The sequence below is a fragment of the Symphalangus syndactylus genome, chromosome 12 (assembly GCF_028878055.3).
Source record: "Symphalangus syndactylus isolate Jambi chromosome 12, NHGRI_mSymSyn1-v2.1_pri, whole genome shotgun sequence".
NCBI classification, from domain to species: Eukaryota; Metazoa; Chordata; class Mammalia; order Primates; family Hylobatidae; genus Symphalangus; species Symphalangus syndactylus.
The window spans coordinates 146,113,503-146,131,959 of record NC_072441.2 but is presented as its reverse complement, the minus strand read 5'-3'; the positions used below and the strand labels follow the sequence as shown (position 1 = coordinate 146,131,959).

Genomic DNA, 18,457 nt, shown 5'->3' with positions numbered 1-18,457 from the left:
TAACTCCTGGATATCCTAATAACACACATGGTAAGCAGTGTCCTCAATTTTGCCAAGACATTTGAAGGCTGGTGAAACAAAACTTCGGTTATATTTTCAGACTTCTTTGTTAAAGTCAACAGAGTTAAATCAACATACTCTTAGAATGGAATTCCCCTAACTACTTAGTTCATATATTTTTTAGGACAACAAGGATATCAGACAATTTTTTCAAACTGTAGATACTAATTCATTAGTGGGCTGCAACCCATATTTAAAAAAAAAGAGGGTATGTCAGTGAAAATAGTATAATAAACAATGACAAAAGCTTGTCCTTCCACGAAAGCAGCAAATTAACCAGCAAAATCTGTCAGAATCAACTGTCGGAACTCTCAAAACTAATCAAAAGTTTATAGTAACCAGGCAAACCCTTAATGAGGAAAAAGGAAACAAAAAACTACCTGAGTCCCAGTAAAAGGGCTTTGTAGTGTTTTAACTTGTACTGGCTCTGTCTCCTGCTCAGCAACAGCTTTGAAGATAACCCATATTCCCAGTATGGTTTCCTAGTACTGAGGAAGCAAAGGGGGCCTATTTCTTATTGTCAAAGAATAAACAATAAAAATTGTTCATTTTTATCTGTCTGGTGGCTCCCTGAAGGATGAGCCCAAAGGACTTACATTTATTTTGCCTAACTTGGAACTTTCCTTGAAAACATTTAAAGGAAAGGACATTATTAGCCTCTGGTTCCTGGGGACAAGGAAAAACAGTTGGGGCAAAAATACAAACTGAAAACCTTGGGAAGAAGGGCTGGGGAAGGAGACAATTTGGGGAATAAGAGCTTTGAAAAGCACTGACATATTCCTGGCTATCTAATCAATCAATCTATCTATCTATCTATCTATCTATCTATCTATCTATCTATCATCTATCTACTATCTATCTATCGACAGACCCTATCTATCTATCTATCTATCTATCTATCTACCTGTCTATCTATCTATCTATCTATCTATCTATCTATCTATCTATCTATCTATCTATCTATCTATCGACAGACCCTATCTATCTATCTATCTATCTATCTATCTATCTATCTATCTATCTATCTATCTATCTATCTACCTATCTATCTGTGGACAGACGCTCCCTCTGTCGCCCAGGCCAGGGTGTGGTGGTGCGATCTTGGCTCACTGCAACCTCCACCTCACGGGCTCAAGCAATTTTCATGTCTCAGCCTCCCGAGTAGGTGGGATTACAGGCGCATGCCACTATGCCCAGCTAATTTTTGTATTTTTAGTAGAGACAGGGTTTCGCCACGTTGACCAGGCTGGTCTCAAACTCTTGGCCTCAAGTGATCTGTCTGCCTCGCCCTCCCAAAGTGCTAAGACTACAGGCATGAGCCACCATGCCTGGCCCATCTCTGGCAATCTAGACCACTTGCATGTCCAGGGCTGGGCACATACTTAGAAAAGATCTGAGAAGGCCGTAAGCTCTCTGGTTGACCTTCAGGCTCTGCACAAGCAGGAAGTGAAAGCTAAGGAGAGATGTAAACTGCATGGCAAGGAGTTGAAGGCTGGCTCCAACATACAAAAAGACAATCTGCAAAGACTGGGAGAATTTTTGTTCTTGTTGTTGTAGGTAATTTAGGAAACTTCTGTCATTCACTAGCTGACCACTAAGCTAACAAAAAAAAGAATTCAGTGGTCACAAAGGACAAAGAATACAAACTTTACAAAATTAGTTAAAAAATTCACTAAACAGGCCGGGCATGGTGGCTCATGACTGTAAGCCCAGCATTTTGGGAGGCCGAGGTGGATGGATCACTTGAGGTCAGGAGTTCAAGACCAGCATGGCCAACAAAAACCTTGTTTCTACTAAAAATACAAAAATTAGCTGGTCATGGTGGTGTGCCCCTGTAACCCCAGCTACTCAGGAAGCTGAGGCACAAGAATCACTTGAACCCGGGGGGTGGAGGTTGCAGTGAACCAAGATCGCACTACTGCACTCCAGCCTGGGCTACAGAGGAGACTTCATCTCAAAAACCAACCAACCAACCAACCAACCACCCTCACCTTACCCCAACCCACAGAAAGTCACTAAACAAACAACTACAACAAGCAGCTCTGGGGACCTAATTTCCCGAGTCACCATGCTATAATATTTAAATGCCTAGTTTTCAACAAAATATAAGTCATGCAAAGAAGCAAGTAACTATGGTCCATATTGAAGGAAAAAGTAGTCTTCTCAACAAATTGTGCTAAGACAACTGGCTAACCACATGCCAAAGAATGAAGGTAAGCCCCTGCCTAACATGATACACAAAAATTAATTCAACATGGATCAAGGACCTAAATTTAAGAGCTAGAACTATAAAATTGTTAGAGGGTTAGGTGTGGTGGCTCATGCCTGTAACCCCAGCACTTTCGGAGGCCGAGACCAGGAGGATGGCTTTAGCCCAGAGTTAGCGACCAGCATGAGCAACATGGTGATTCCTCGTCTCTACAAAATGAAAACAAAAAGTTGGGTGTGGTGGTATATGCCTATAGTCCCAGCTACTTGGGAGGCTGAGATGGGAGGATCACTTGGGCCAGAGAGGTTGAGGCTGCAGTGAGCCGTGATTGCAGCTCTGTACTCCAGCCTGGGTGAGAGCGGCGGCATCTCGGCTCACTGCAACCTCTGCTTCCGTGTTCCAGCAATTCTCCTGCTTCAGCCTCCTGGATAGCTGGGATTACAGGCGTGCGCCATCATGCCCAGCTAATTTTTGTATTTTTAGTAGAGACGGGTTTCACCATGTTGGCCAGGCTGGTCTCAAACTCCTGACCTCAGGTGACCCACCCACCTCGGCCTCCCAAAGTGGTGGGATTACAGGCGTGAGCCACTGCACCCGGCCAAGACCCCATCTCTTAAACAAACAAACAAACCAACCAACCCTTATAGCTCTACATTTTTAAAGCATGGATAACACAGAGAAGGCTCAGATGATGTTTCAATAAATGAATGACACACTTGAGAAGATGAACCACAAGTAAATGTTTTAAGAGTATGGGTCATTTCATTCAGAAGAAAGAGACTTTGGGGTGACTGTTCCAAGTTTTAAAGGGCCGGCATCAAAAAGAAAGGAATCAGCCATGGAACCTTAGGGAAGGTCATAGGCTTAAATTCAATCCTGTAGTCAACAAGGAGAGTCTGAGTAGGATCTGTGCCAAGATGCCTCTTCCTCCCAATTCTCATGGTTTAGGATGAAAAGTAGTTTCTTCTTTGTTCATGTAAATATGAACTAAAAATTAGTTCATTACTCAGATAAATGGTCCAAAAAGAATGCTTCACTCCTCTCCTACAAACCCAACATCTCCCCCTCCCCCAACTCCTGTGGTTACAAAATCAAGTCCAAACTTCTTAACTTGGAATTCAAGGCCTTAATAATTTAGATCCTATATCTTTTATAAACTGTACTATAATCTTTGTCTCAATAGATACTTCACTCAGGTCAAATCTATCTTTGTCTTTCTCCTAAAAGTCATGGTGGTCAAAGGTTGTTTAAAATAATTTAGAATTTTAGTTCCAGATAACTACCACTTTTAATAATTATTTTACTTTGAAGCAATCATAAATTTATAGAAAACTTGGAAGTAAAAAGAGCACTATTTTTGGTCTAAATCATTTGAGAGTAAGTTGCTTACCCAATGCCTTATCACTTTTCTTTTTTTTTTGAGATGGAGTCTCGCTCTGTTGCCCAGGCTGGAGTGCAGTGCTGTCATCTCCACTCACTGCAACCTCCAACTCCCGGGTTCAAGCAATTCTCCTGCCTCAGCCTCCTGAGTAGCTGGTATTACAGGCATCTGCCACCATGCCTGGCTTTTTTGTATTTTTAGTAGAGACAGGGTTTCATCATGTTGGCCAGGCTGGTTTCGAACTCCTGACCTCAAGTGATCCACCTGCCTAGGCCTCCCAAAGTGCCAGGATTACAGGCATGAGCCACTGCACCTGGCCCCTTATCACTCCTAAATAGTGTCTGTCCTACAAACAAAGATGTTCTCCTACATCATCTCAACATAACCATCAAAATCAAGAAATACAGATACACTATCACCATTTTATCCTCAAGTCCCACTCAAGTTTTACCAGTTATCCCAAATGTCTTATTGCACAAGGATTCAGTCTGGAATTATATGTTAAATTGAGACTCCAGCCTGCAAGACTCTCTCAAACTTTTCTTGAGTTTTATGAACTCAACACTTCTGAAAGTTACAGGACAGTCATCATCCCCAATTTAGGTTTGCCTTATGTTTCCTCTTGATTAGATTTAAGTTATACATCTTTGGTGGGAATATCACAGAAATGATGCTGCATCTTTGTTGTATCCTAGCAAATGGCTCATGATTTTGTCTTGTCCCATTACTAATTAGGTCGATTTGATAATTTAGTTAGAATGTTCTTTTGACAAAATAAGCCTTGACAAGTACAAGGCTAATCTTGTACTTTCACTGCCCCCGGGCTGAAATAGGAGCCCTGGTTCCTTTTAGTGGAAAACAGTACCTGCGCAGTAAGGGGTGCTATTGCTATTGGGGTCTTGTTGCTCCTAAACCTTTTCAGTGGACAGTCAGGCAATATATGTACATTTAGGTACACACACACCTACACACTCACACATTTATGTCAATTTTTTTCTATATCTGTTTCTACATTGAATATTGTGAGTTCACACTTATACCTCACACAAGATTCATTTTAGTTTTCTCTTTTGTACTGGTAACTCTCTTCTTGGACAGAGAAATCAGCCTCCCATTAAATTCAATATATTCACTTATTTGATTACGCTTCCTGCATGCAACCAGTTTCCCATATTCTCTTTCACCCTTCCCCTGCATAATTTTCCTCCTTTCCCTACTTGAATTGTGATTCCCATTCTTGGTTGAAGCCATGTGTGACTCTTCCTTACCCAACTTGGGTCACTCCTCTGTGTGAACACCCTCATCACTGTGCTACGGCTCTTTTCCAGTCTGTACTTCTCCAACCATGCTGTCGTCATCTTGCTCAGTCTCAGACTCCCTACACCAAATCGTTTCTACCGTGTGTGGATGCCCTCAGTTCAGGCTTTGACATCCACACTCTCCCCATACTGCTTCATGTACAGGCAACCCTTTCACCCCATTAGGGAGCTGACTCTCCATGTTGGGCTGCTGCCCCTCCCTCACCCTCAAATTCCCCACACTGGTTACCTACCCTGTGTTGTATGGATGCCTTCCTCACTCTCTGACTACTCCCTACAATGTACTGCCCTGCCTAATGGGGAGGCTCTCCTTACCACACTTGTGCTCTGACACCCTGCTCTGGGCCACCTTGGCCCATCTCTAACTAGAGCACCTTCCCTGCTTTGGCCTATATAACTGGCTTTAGGACTGAACTGCTCATGAAAGGGAAATTTATATATATATATGAGTATATACACACATACACGCAGTATTTCACTTAATTTTATTAGAAGAATGCACTTGATAAAAAGTTTGAAAACGATCTGTAGGAATAATGCCCAGAACGCTACTTTTAGACTAAAGATGCAAGTGCTGTTGGAAACCTTTGCTTTCTGTTAAGAACTCTGGCATTTAAAAAGCAACATGACTTTTTTTCCTCTTAAATTGAAGTTATTCAATTCCTATACTTGCAACCTAGTAACAAAAAAACAATAACACAAAGCATTCCAACTTCACAAGTAACTGAAAAGTACATTGCAAAAAGCTGTTTAATGATGCCTTAAATATAAATATACTGACATTAAAAATAGGAGCTGGTTAAAAAGCAGTCATCTTTAGGTGATGTGACATACTGCTCATTTAAAAAAGTATTAACTTGAGTAATAAGGAAAAAATAACTATTCCAAATCATGTTTAATTAAGGCAGAAGAGAAGCAAAAAACCAAAAGAAGGAAGACAGAAAGGACATATACTCTTTTCCTACTACCTAAATAGTTCCTAGATGTTTATTATAGCAGGCACTCAATAATAATGTTAACAAAATTCACTGGGGCATTTCTACCTCTTATTATCTTCTGAAATGACAATTAGTAAATCAGCTACTGTTAAGACTCTCCAACTACAGTGACATCTAGGTCAGAGCTCTGGTTTAGAAACCAATCTTAAACCACAGACTCTCCTCCCATCCAACCATCAAGGGGCCCCAAGTGATTAGGTATAAGAAAACCACTCAGTAGAAAAACATCTCAGCCAAGTGTGGTGGCTCACACCTATAATCCCAGCACTTTGGGAGGCCAAGGGGGGCGAATAACAAGGTCAGGAGTTTGAGACCAGCCTGCCCAATATGATGAACCCGTCTCTACTAAAAATACAAAAACTAGCTGGGCGTGATATGGGTGCCTGTAGTCCCAGCTACTAGGGAGGCTGAGGCAGGGGAACTGCTTGAACCCAGGAGGTGGAGGTTGCAGTGAGCCGAGATCGCGCCACTGCACTCCAGCCTGGGCGACAGAGGCAGGTGATTGCTCTGAACTCAGGAGTTCGAGATCAGCCTGGGCAACATGGTGAAACCCTATCTCTACTAAAAATACAAAAATTAGGCAGGTATGGTGGTGCGCACCTGTAATCCCAGCTACTCAAGAGGCTGAGGCTGGGGAATCACTTGAACTCGGGAGGTGGAGGCTACAGTGAGCCAAGATTGTGCCACTGCACTCCAGCCTGGGCGATAGAGCAAGACCCTGTCTTAAAGAAAAAAAAAAAAAGCAAATTCATTAATTCATTTAAAAAGCAATAAGAAGTATGGGGGTGTAGTTTCCCAGATGTACTCTTTTGAAGTCCCTCACTGTTTAATAATTAAAATATAAACCAGAGTCCAAAATTTGTGTCAAAGAAAGAATCAAATGGTTCGTACTATGATGTACTGTGTCCTTGTGTGCCTCTGAGATAAGTTATTATTTCTAGGCCTCAGTTTCCTTATTTATAAAATGAGGATGCTCAATGAGATCAGTGGCTCCCAGAATGTGAGACTGGTTACACTGAAATCACTTGAAGGACACATTAAAATATCTGATTCCCATTGCAGATCCACTGAACCAGATTCTTTGGGTATTTTTAACAGGTTCTTCAGGTGATGATGATATAAAGATGGGCTGGCAACCATCTGACTAAACGATGTTTAAGTTCCCATCTGGTGCCATACTAAAACCATTCACTAAACTTTTTATATATTGTCTATAATCTCACAACAGCTTTTTTTTTTTGCTGCCTCTCTGTTGGTGGGGATACTCATATCAGCCTTGAAAGACACGCATATTACTATCACTGTTCTTTTTTTTTTTTTTTTTTTTGAGACGGAGTCTCGCTCTGTCGCCCAAGCTGGAGTGCAGTGGCGCGACCTCAGCTCACTGCAAGCTCCGCCTCCCGGGTTCACACCATTCTCCTGCCTCAGCCTCCCGAGTAGCTGGAACCACAGGTGCCTGCCATCACGCCCGGCTTATTTTTTGTATTTTTACTAGAGACGGGGTTTCCCTGTGTTAGCCAGGATGGTCTTGATCTCCTGACCTCATGATCCACCCGCCTCGGCCTCCCAAAGTGCTAGGATTACAGGCGTGAACCAGAGCGCCCGGCCTATTTCAAGTAACAATTTATTCTATGGTTCTATTACTATTCTGTAGGGTAATTAAAACATGTATTAAATGTTTTATTTTAAATGAGGAAAAATTTCAAGTGTGTTATGGGAAATGACTGCTAAAATTAAGTTTTGCAGAGGAAGGTAGAGTACAAGTGGCAAGGCAAGATAAGGTTCACATCACATCACCTCAGAAACTGGAACACGGAGAGACAATACCTACCTTAACTGTGCCATCGTCACTGCCAGTGCAAACAAGCTGAGGGCCTCTCCTGGCTGGATAACAGGAATTCACAAACGAAGTATGTCCCTTTAGCCTTTTAACCCTCTCACCTGTTTCGCTATCCCACACAGCCACAGTTTTATCTGTGGATGCTGAGAAGAGCATACTAGAAAGTAAGAGAAAGAATAAAAAAGAAAAATGTGAAGATAAACAGTAACCATCTATCTTTCCTACTTGCCAAAAGGTATCAAATTTTCCAAGATCACTGACCTGTTGTGCTATGCCAGTTTGACCATGATGCTGGAATGCCTCATCCTACCAAAATCCTATTTGTGCTCTAGGCCCAGATGGCCCAGACAAAAGATCTACCCCTGTGAAGTTTAAAAAATTCCCCTTCTTTGAGTCCCCATGACATACATCTAATGTAGCAGTTTGCTCTATCTTTTCCTCTTTTGTGATAGGTAACATTTTAAACATAAGACACCCTCTCACTTGGAAATGTTTAATAACTCCCTGGTGCTGCAGAGATCAGACAGACTGTGGTATCGACCCGACAGCTGAGTAACTTCAATCTTTTCTCTTTACCAAAGTTTTTCTTTTGTCTCTGAGGACAATTTCTTTCTTTCTTTTTTTTTTTTTTTTTTTTTTGAGATGAGATCTTGCTCTGTCACCCGGGCTGGAATCATGGCTCATTGCAGCCTCGACCTCCTGGGCTCAAGTGATCTTCCCACCCCAGCCTCCTGAGTAGCTGGGACCACAGGTCTGTGTCACCATGCCCAGTTAATTTTCAAAAATCATTTGTAGAGGCAAGGTCTCACTATGTTGCCCAGGCTGGTCTTGAACTGGGCTCAAGCAATCTTCCTGCCTCAGCCTCCTATAGTGCTAGGGTTACAGGCATAAGCAACCACGCCCAGCCTCTGAGGATGATTTCTAAGTTATAACTGATCTTGTAATGCTTTCTTTTTTCATTTTTTTGAGATGGAGTCTCACTGTGTTGCCCGGGCTGGTTTTGAACTCTTGGGCTCCAGGAATCCTCCTGCCTCAGCTTCCCAAATAGCTGGGATTATACGCACATGCCACCAGGCCCAGCTTTCTAATGCTTTATTTAAAATGTATACAATGCTATGTATCAATTGATGCAGCACCCTAAGATTTTAGAGGTCAGAAATGTAAAACAATGAATGTTTACCAGACTACCTAACAATGGAATTACTTTTGTATAGCCAGATCTCTATATTATCTATAATATAGTCTAAAATAATATAGTCATTAAAATAATGTTTATGACATCAGATGTTGGCTGAGCAATGTTAAGAGAAAAAAGCAGCAAATAAGATTGTACACATAGTTCTGGCCAGATGTGGTGGCTCATGCCTGTAACCCCAGCACTTTGGGAGGCCGAGGCGAGCAGATCACAAGGTCAGGAGATCGAGACCATCCTGGCTAACACAGTGAAACCCCATCTCTATAAAAAACACAAAAAAATTAGCCGGGCGTGGTGGTGGGCACCTGTAATCCCAGCTACTCAGGAGGCTGAGGCAGGAGAATGGTGTGAACCCAGGAGACAGAGCTTGCAGTGAGCCGAGATCGCGCCACTGCACTCCAGCCTGGGCGACAGAGCACGACTCCGTCTCAAAAAAAATAAATAAATAAATAAAAAAGATTGTACACATAGTTCTAACAAATATGCCAAAACTAAACAGGTCTGAGTAGAAAAAAAGGCATTAGAAAAATGTATAAAATTAACAGTGATTGGCCAGGCGTGGTGGCTCACGCCTATAATCCCAGCACCTTGGGAGGCTGAGGTGGGCGGATCACCTGAGGTTGGGAGTTCGAGACCAGTCTGACCAACATGGGGAAACCCTGTCTCTACAAAAAATACAAAATTAGCCAGGCGTGGTGATGCATCCCTGTAATCCCAGGTACTCTGGAGGCTGAGGCAGGAGAAACGAATGAACCTGGGAGGCGGAGGTTGCAGTGGGCTGAGATCATGCCATTGCACTCCAGCCTGGGCAACAAGAGTGAAATTCCGTCTCAAAAAAAAAAAAAATTAACACTGATTATCTTTAGAGTGGTGGAAATATAGACTATTTTTTCATCTTTCTGATTTTTTTGGTTTCTCAAAAGAAATGATTTTTATAATAATAAAAATAGCTGATTTCAGGCCAGGCATGGTGGTTAATGCTTATAATCACAGCATTTTTGGGAGGCTGAGGCAGGTGGACTGCTTGAGCTCAGGAGCAATATAGCAAGACCATGTCTCCACAAATGAGTTTTAAAAATTAGCTGGGCATGGAGGCGTGGGCTTGTGGCCCCAGCTATTTGGGAGGCTGAAGTGGGAGGATCCCTCGAGCAGGAGGTTGAGGCTGCAGTGAGCCATGTTTGTGTCACTGCACTCCAGCCTACATATACAAATCACATTTATTTTATGTCTTAAAAAAAGAGAAATGTGTCTGGGTTGTTGAAATGACAGATATAACATCTTTATATTCGCATATACAGACTGTGAACACCTCACTTGGGGTGACAGTGATAAATCGGATACTAAAGTAGCTGCCCACAATTAGTAGTTTTTGATAGCAAGGTCTCCTGAGAAAGGATGGTGAAAGGATGCCAAGAATTAGTATGAGAAGCTGTCATTCCATTATGCAGAATACTCACCTGCCATCTGTGTTGTAATGCAGTTCCATCACTGCTCCACTGTGTCCCTTCAGTGTGGCATAGTTATCACAGTCACCATAGACATTCCACAGTACTGTTAGGGAGACACGGGTTCTGTGAGCATTACTAGGCAAAAGGTACTTATAAATTTATCAAAACAACAGTTCTCAGGCCGGGCGTGGGGGCTCACACCTGTAATCCCAGCACTCTGGGAGGCCGAGGCGGGTGGATCACTTGAGGTCAGGAGTTCGAGACCCGCATGGCTGACATGGCAAAACCCTGTCTCTACTAAAAATACAAAAATCAGCCGGGTGTAGTGGCAGACGCCTACAATCCCAGCTCTTGGGAGACCGAGGCAGGAGAATCACTTGAACCCGGGAGACGGAGGATGCAGTGAGCCGAGATCACACCACTGCACTCCAACCCGGGTGACAGAGTGAGACTCTGTCTCTAAAAAACCAACCGACCAACCAAACAAAAAAAAAACTATGTAGTTCGTCTGATGAAATTAAGCCTATCAATAATTCGTATATGTTCTGCAAAGATCCCTAAGCAATCCAGACGTTTGGCCACTAGTAAGCTTAAGGATCATAGAGCCCAGAACATCCAAATCAAAATGGGCAGTGAAGACGGGTATCATCCACCCGGCACCGAGGAAAAGAGTCAACAGAAAAGAGCCAAAGAACTCATTTCATCTCATAATCTGGCAAGAGAGTGGCAACAGAAGCATCTGACTTTTTTTCCTTCTGGCTTCATTTGGTGGAGTATAAATAAAATGACTTTTTCTACTTACTTCTCAAAACTGGGTGTGAGAAATTCTACTTATTTCTCAAAAATGGAAATCTGGTAGTAGATCCTAATGATGTACAGGTAGATTATTTAAGGGAGTTACCACTTTAGGATTCCTTCCTTCCCATATGCTAGCTAGGATTCTGGGTGTGAATTAAGAGGACCTTATCCCTTTGGGAAAATAAAAGTTATTTCTCTCCTCATTACTGCCATTAACCTGTTACGTCTAGATTGCTAAGTGCCTTGGTAGATTAGCTGGAGATTTGCCTCTATGAGGAAGATATTCTCAAACCAGAACAACTCACTTTCCAACTAGTAAAATAATGGCTTCTGTATTTACTGCATGGACTCCAAGTTCTACACCCAAGATCATTCAGCATGTTCATGCCCCAATTTTAGCATATTAGCCATGTGGCCTGTTATGTTGCCAACATAGGGTGATACCTTCTGTGGCACCCAAGATTTTAAAAATAATCACTATCTGGCAGGAAAAATTATTCCAGATTCAAAAACTATGCCTCACATATCAGTCGGTCAAATCCTGCAGATGCTAAGGTGGATCCGTTGGGGTGGAACTTGCAGCAGTATACTTCCCCTTCATGTCCAGAGAGCAGCATGATTGGGGCTTGAAGGGAGGAACACCTTGGAGGTCCCTAAAGAAAAGAGAAGCACAAGGTAACTACTGCATACAGGCAAAGGAGGCTACAAAATCAGGGGGTGGGGAGGGGAGGGAAAAGACCAGGAAAACAATGATTAAGTGGGTTTCATCTGACTTACAGAATGGCAGCTCTTCTCACATGAATGCCTCCAACTTGACACTCTCTGAAACTTTCCATTATCTACCTGTTATAATGACTCTGTTGTTCACTCTCTCGGCTCTTGTTGTATGACCAACTTTTTTTTGGAGATAGGGTCTCACTCTGTCACCTAGGCTGGACTGCAGTAGTGTGACCATGGTTCACTGCAGCTTCAAACTCCTTGGCTCAAGTGATCCTCCTGCCTCAGCCTCCTGAGTAGCCAGGACTACAGGCATGAACTAGCATGCCGTGCTAATTTTTTTAGTTTTTGTGGAGATGAGGTCTTGCTACGTTGCCCAGGCTGGTCTCAAACTCCTGGCCTCCCTCCTTGGCCTCCCAAAGCACTAAGATTATAGGAATGAGCCACCACATTTGGCCTGGCTCATTTAACAAATGATGGAACTGACTTTCCCAACAAGTCTGCATAGTATGGAGTACTGGGTGAAATAGTTTTGTTTTATTTTTAATTTTTTGTGTGTGTTTTGAGACAGAGTTTTGCTCTGTCACCCAGGCTGGAGTGCAGTGGTGTGATCTCAGCTCACTGTAACCTCTGCTTTCTGGGTTCAAGGGATCTGGTGCTTCAGCCTCCTGAGCAGCCAAGATTACAGGCATGCACAACCATGCCCGGCTAATTTTTGTATTTTTAGTAGGGACGGGGTTTCACCATGTTGGCCAGGCTGGTCTCAAACTCCCAGCCTCAAGTGATCTGCCCACCTTGGCCTCCCAGAGTGCTGGGATTATAGGCATGTGCCACTGCACCTGGCCTATTTTTCTTTCTTATTTTTTCATAGCAAAGGGATCCTCAGCATGGGTGAAGTAGTTTTGATTATGGTCTTGGACACCAAGACGACACTTGGGCAATTCATCTAAACATGGGCTGATATGCTCACTTGTCAAATGGGAGAAGTATACTACCCATAATCCCCAAATCTCTTCAGTACTTTCCAGCATTTTCATATTTATTTATTTATTTTCTGGGAAGGAGTCTTGCTCTGTTGCCCAGGCTGGAGTACAACGGCGTGATCTTGTCTCATTGCAAACTCCGCCTCCTGGGTTCAAGTGATTCTCTTGCATCAGCCTCCCGAGTGGCTGGGATTACAGGCGCCCACCACCACACCCGGCCATATTCGTTTAGTTTTAAAAAATGTTATGTGCAGGCTGGGCACGGTGGCTCACACCTGTCATCTCAGCACTTTGGGAGGCTGAGGTGGGCGGATCACTTGAGGTCAAGAGTTTGAGACCAGCCTGACCAACATGGTGAAACCCCATCTCTACTAAAAACATACAAAAATTAGCCAGGCCTGGTGGCGGGCGCCTGTAATTTCAGCCACTCGGGAGGCTGAGGCAGGAGAATCACTTGAACCCGGGAGGTGGAGGTTGCGGTGTGCCGAGATCATGCCATTCCACTCCAGCCTGGGCGACAAGAGCAAAATTCCATCTTAAAAAAAAAAAAAAGAAGTTATGTGCTAGGCACTGGGCAAACAGCAATGAACAAAATAAACAATAGAGCTTGCTGTTCCAGTAGGAAAGAGGGAAGGGAGAAGGGAAGGTGAGAGAAAACAAGCAAAATATATATGTGGTGTTATGTGCTATAGAGCAAAAGAAGGGATGGGCATGGTGGCTCATGCCTGTAATCTCAGCATTTTGGGAGGCCAAGGTGTGCGGATTGCTTGAGCTCAGGAGTGAAATCCTGTCTCTACAAAAAAATACAATTAGTTAGGTGTGGTGGTGTGTGTCTGTGGTCCCAGCTACTCAGGAGGCTGAGGCAGGAGGACCACTTGAGCCCGGGTGGTGGAGGCTGCAGTGAGCCAGTGGTCAACACAGAGAGATTCTGTCTAAAAACAAAAAGAGAAGCAATGTGGGTTCCACAGTATGTGGTACTGCAATTTAAAATAGGGTGGTCAGGAAAATTCTCACTGAAAAAATTACATTTGGGCAAATATTCGCAGGAGCTGAATAGCAAACCATGTAAACATTTGGGAAGAGCAATCCCACAGAGAGGGCAGCAAATGCAAAGGTCCTGAGGCAGAGGCTTGGAAGAGAGTGTAACTGAAGCCAGGTGAGCAATAAGAAATTGGTCAGAGAGGTAAAGGGAAAGAGGGCAAATAATTATAAGAATTTTGGTTTTTACTCTGGATGAAGTACAAAGCCACCAGAAAGTTTTCTGCGGAGTGTAATGTGATCTGATGTTTAGAAGGATTCCTCTGGTTATTGGCTTGGTAACAGGTGCTGATACAAAGGCAGAAAGTGGAAGACCTGTTAGGGTCCCACTACAAAAATGCCAGATGAGATAATAATGGCTTAGGCCATGAGGCAATGACGGAGATGGTAGAAGTAGCAATTCTAGACCTATTTTGAGGACGGTGCCAGCAGGATTTATTGAGGAGATGAGAGGACACTCGTATTTCCTCGTCTGAGCCTAAACCGGACATTAGAAGTGTGATCACTATTTCTGTCTTACAAAAAATGTAGTTAGGAGCATGGTTTCTCAGTTCAAAATCTGTTTCTATCACGTACTTGGTAAGTTTGTTTTTCCATCTGCAAAATGGGTTAATAACGTTCCTAACAGGCTGCCACCAAGATCAATGGAAATTCCATATATGAAACACTTTAGTACAAGAGTCAATGAATGTTAGCTGCTATTTAGTTGTTAATAATACTAGTGCAGAGAAATAAAGGGAAAAGCAACTTACCCAACGTCCCGAAACCAGCCAACACCAATCATTTCCCTTGTTTCCTCTCTCCCTCATTCATTCATTCTACAAACTCTTCGGAATTTTTGTTCTATGCCAGATCCACGTTAGAGTCAGGATGCTTAAGCCCGGGTCAGGGTTTTGAGCCCAAAGTCCTCAACTCTAATTCTAATGCTATCTCAGGGCAGTCGAGAGGCTGAAAATGAGCGCCAAACGGGGCAACACGTACGGAACATCCGCAGGCTATGGGGAGCTTTTACAGTGTTTATGTGCTTTAACTCTTACGTAGAAACTCTCGTTCTGCCCCCGCAATGCGGGAAAGGGTCGGGGATCACCAGATACAGCGCTCTGAGGGGAGGAAGATGAGCTGAGGGCCAAAGGCCGCCCGCTTCTTCACTTACCGCTTGCAGCAAAGCTCCCGGCGTCGCCTGCTGCTGCCCGGCTCCGGGGCCCGACCCCGCTCCCAACAGCAACTCATGCCGCTGCCGCTTGACTGGAACCAGCGGCAACTCTGGGCCCTTACGCTTCTGCTGTTCTATCATGGCGGCAACCGGTCTCTTCAGCGCCGCCGCTGACCGCGCTGCCGCCCTCAGGCGCCACGCAATTGGTTCCAACTTAGTCCTTCCTCCACAACTTCCGCTTGGAAGAACCAATCGGCTTTCAATATTCCCATTTGCACCGCCCTCGGATAGTCTCTTGTTATTGGGCATATCTTTCCGACGTCATGAGAGTGCGATTTCAGGATTGGTGGACGGAGCTGGCGCCCTCCCTAGGCGCGCTGGGTCTTGTGGGTGGAAACGCGCTGGCTGACTGGGGGTCGGCGTTTAGTTCAGCGCCGCGACTCGGGGACCTGGAGCTGACGCCTGGTACGTATGAGGAAGAGCGGGGTGGGTGGCTGCCTGAGTCTGGAGGCGACGCCTCGGTTGTGCAGTCTGAACCTGCCCTTCTCAGCTGAGGGTGCTGATAGCAAGGGGTGGGAGGCGGGCCCCGAATCCCCAGCTGTGGTAAGTAGTAGCCTGGGCTCCCTTTCGGGGCAGGAGCGGAGCCTCGGGGTCTCTGGCGGCAAGACCCAGCCCCTGCGGCCCCCCTCTTCAACAGCGCCCATCGTGGCCAGTCCCGTGCCGGGCGTTCCCAGGGAGAAAGGCCTGCGTCCCAGCCTCCTCCGGTGCCCCATCTGGCCGAGGAGGCTGACTTGTTTCTGCCACTGATTTTGCAGTTTTTGATTAGGGCCTACTCTATGCCCCCCTGAGAGAGACAGTGATGAAGGAAATGTCCGACTCCTCCAGAGCACAGTGTTGCTGAGAAATTTGAGACTCATGCCCATGAGCGTGGTCATTGCCTTAGTCGTCCTGCTGGCATTTATTTAGCAGCGCGTTGGGGGTACGTTGTGAACCGGACACGGTCCCTACTCTCAGGGCGTTTAAGTCTGGTGGGGAAAACGTTAAACAGTGACCTCACTAATACACGGAAATGCCTCCTAGTGCTGCAGGATGCTGTGAGTGCCTGAAATAAGCAGGAAGGTGTTTCAGAGGAAAAGATGCCTGCGCTGGTAGCTGCAGGAAGAATTGTAATTAATTAGGTGAAGAGGTGAAGGCAGAACCTTCCATAGAGAACTACTTGTTCAGAGCCTTGAGGCACTTGGGAGGAAAATCACTAAAAGCACAAAGAGCCAATGGGGCTGGTACAAAGAGAATGAAGGGGAGTATGGTACAAGATGGAGCTGTGCGTGATAGCGGTCAGACCTTGCAGGAATTTGTAGCTTTTATTTTAAAACGGATGAGATACCACTGAGCCGTCCTCCCCCAGTGGGGTGTGATGGAAGAGGGGTCTTGATCCCTCAGGCTCAGTGGTGTGAACAGACTGGGGTTGGGGAAGCCCTAGTCGATGTATGTGGACCACTTAGGATATGCAGTAATCCTGGTCAGAGATGTCAGTGAGGACTGAGATATGGGTGGAACTGCAGAGAACTGGACAGATTCTAGAGGTATATAGGAGGTAAAATGGGCGGGACTTGGTGATGGGTTGATTTTAGGGAGTGAAGAGAGGAATCAAAGGTAACTCCTAGGTTTCTGGCTTATGTAGTTGAATAGATGGTGGTACCATTCACTCACTATCACGGAATCCCCCAAGCTAGATAGGGAACACTAGAAGATGACTAGAGACCATTTTTTTTTCTTTTTTTTTTTTTTAAAGACAGGTTCTTGCTCTGTCACCCAGGCTGGAGTGTGGTGCCGCAATCTTGGCTCACTGCAACCTCCACCTCCTAGGTTCAAGCAATTCTCCTGCCTTAGGCTCCCCAGTAGCTGGGATTACAGGCGCCACCACTGCGCCGGGACAATTTTTGTATTTTTGATGGAGATGGGGTTCCACCATATTGGCCAGGCTGGTCTCCAACTCCTGGCCTCAAGTGATCCACCTGCCTTGGCCTCCCAAAATTCTGGGATTACAGGCCTGAGCCACTGCTCCCAGCTGAGACCAGTTTTGATTGATCGATCGATTGATTGATTGTGTGGGGTCATTCATGACATCCAAGAGGCAGTTTGAAATATAGCTTTGTGCAGAGAAGAGATTTGTGTTGGGAATATAAAATTGGGGATAATTTGTACATACGTGAATTGAGCCATAGGTGTGGGTAAGGTCAGCTAAGTCAGAACCTTGACTAGTTCCAACATTTAATGGTGAAGAACAGGTGAATGAACCTACAGGAGATACAGAAGGAAGGAAGGTGGACTGGAGGAATGTCTCAGAAGCAAAAGAATGATTTGTGATAGAAACTTCTAGAATTTAATATGAAGATTGAAAAACATATTTTGGCTTTTATCATGGAGGTCATAGTAACCTTAGCAAGAGTTATTTTGTTGGTGTAATTGGGCCAAAAGCCAGATATGAGGCAAGGATTTGGACAAGACAATGTAGGTCGTGAACCTACACAGTATTTTTCATAGATATGATTGTAAAGAGGAGGAGAGGATGTGCTAACCGATGGGGATCCAATTGAGGATACAATTGTGAGAAATTTGACGATATTGTAGAAGATTTGAAAGTCATTGTGGAGTGTGGGAGAATGAGGTTACTAGAGAAATGTAGGATGCAAGGAAAAAAAAATTAAAAATTTTTTCCAGCATATCCAGCGGTTTAGTGGATGCATGGAGAAAACCTGTCTGGCTATGGCAAGGACATCGCTTGCTCAAGACACATTCTAACCTCTAATATGTCTTCTCTTACTGAAAAACCTGGAAAACTGAAAACCGTTTTCTAGACTCCCTTGCACCTAAGGTGAAGATTGAATTTGGAACTGAGTTAAATATGGAGAGAAGGAGGGTGTGAGTCATCCAGTTTTGCTGCCAGTCATGGCAGTAAATTTCTCCAGTCAATAGCTCCCTGGCTTGCTGCAGTGATAGCCATAACTTTCTTGGATTGTGGCAAAGGTGGTGTTATTTTGTGGGTTAGGTGTTGTTCCTGGAAGTTCTGCCAAAGTCTTTTCTTGCAATACATCCCTTTCTGCTTGAGTGGGCTCTGTTGCCTGCAACTGTCCCTGACCAGGTTAGAGGTACTGCCAGAGAGTTAAATATAAAGACAGAGCTAAAGGGAGTTTAGAGTGTTGTTGGAATGATGGGCTATGGAATCTAAGCTGATTGGAAGAAAACTGAAGAAAAAGGGGAGGGCTGATAGATTGGAAGAAAATAGAGGCCAGTAAATTTAGTGAGGTCAAAGAAAGT

The 18,457-nt window shown here is 44.3% G+C and overlaps 2 protein-coding genes across 5 annotated transcripts in view; one reads left to right on the top strand and one right to left on the bottom strand.

Annotated features, from left to right (window-relative positions):
* The window catches only part of SNRNP40 (small nuclear ribonucleoprotein U5 subunit 40), a 37,622-nt gene extending 22,247 nt beyond the window's left edge, over positions 1-15,375 (bottom strand). The window contains exons 1-4 of one of the 2 annotated variants that reach the window (XM_055255488.2): positions 15,140-15,375; positions 11,772-11,901; positions 10,460-10,553; positions 7,799-7,964 (exon numbers count right to left, since the gene is read on the bottom strand). In XM_055255488.2, the coding sequence (XP_055111463.1) occupies positions 7,799-7,964; positions 10,460-10,553; positions 11,772-11,901; positions 15,140-15,280 (531 nt within the window). In that variant the 5' untranslated portion in view covers positions 15,281-15,375. The remainder of the gene's footprint in view (positions 1-7,798; positions 7,965-10,459; positions 10,554-11,771; positions 11,902-15,139) is intronic. The other variant, XM_055255487.2, reaches the window with a different exon arrangement.
* Positions 15,376-15,472: 97 nt separating this feature from the next.
* ZCCHC17 (zinc finger CCHC-type containing 17) overlaps positions 15,473-18,457 on the top strand; it is a 69,498-nt gene continuing 66,513 nt past the window's right edge. Inside the window, exon 1 of one of the 3 annotated variants that reach the window (XM_055255500.1) lies at positions 15,473-15,604. Coding sequence is in view for 1 of the 3 variants with exons in the window: in XM_055255496.2 (XP_055111471.1) it covers positions 15,611-15,742 (132 nt within the window). In the remaining 2 variants the exon portion in view is untranslated. Of the gene's footprint in view, positions 15,743-18,457 lie in introns of all 3 variants that reach the window. The other 2 variants (XM_055255497.1, XM_055255496.2) reach the window with 2 other exon arrangements.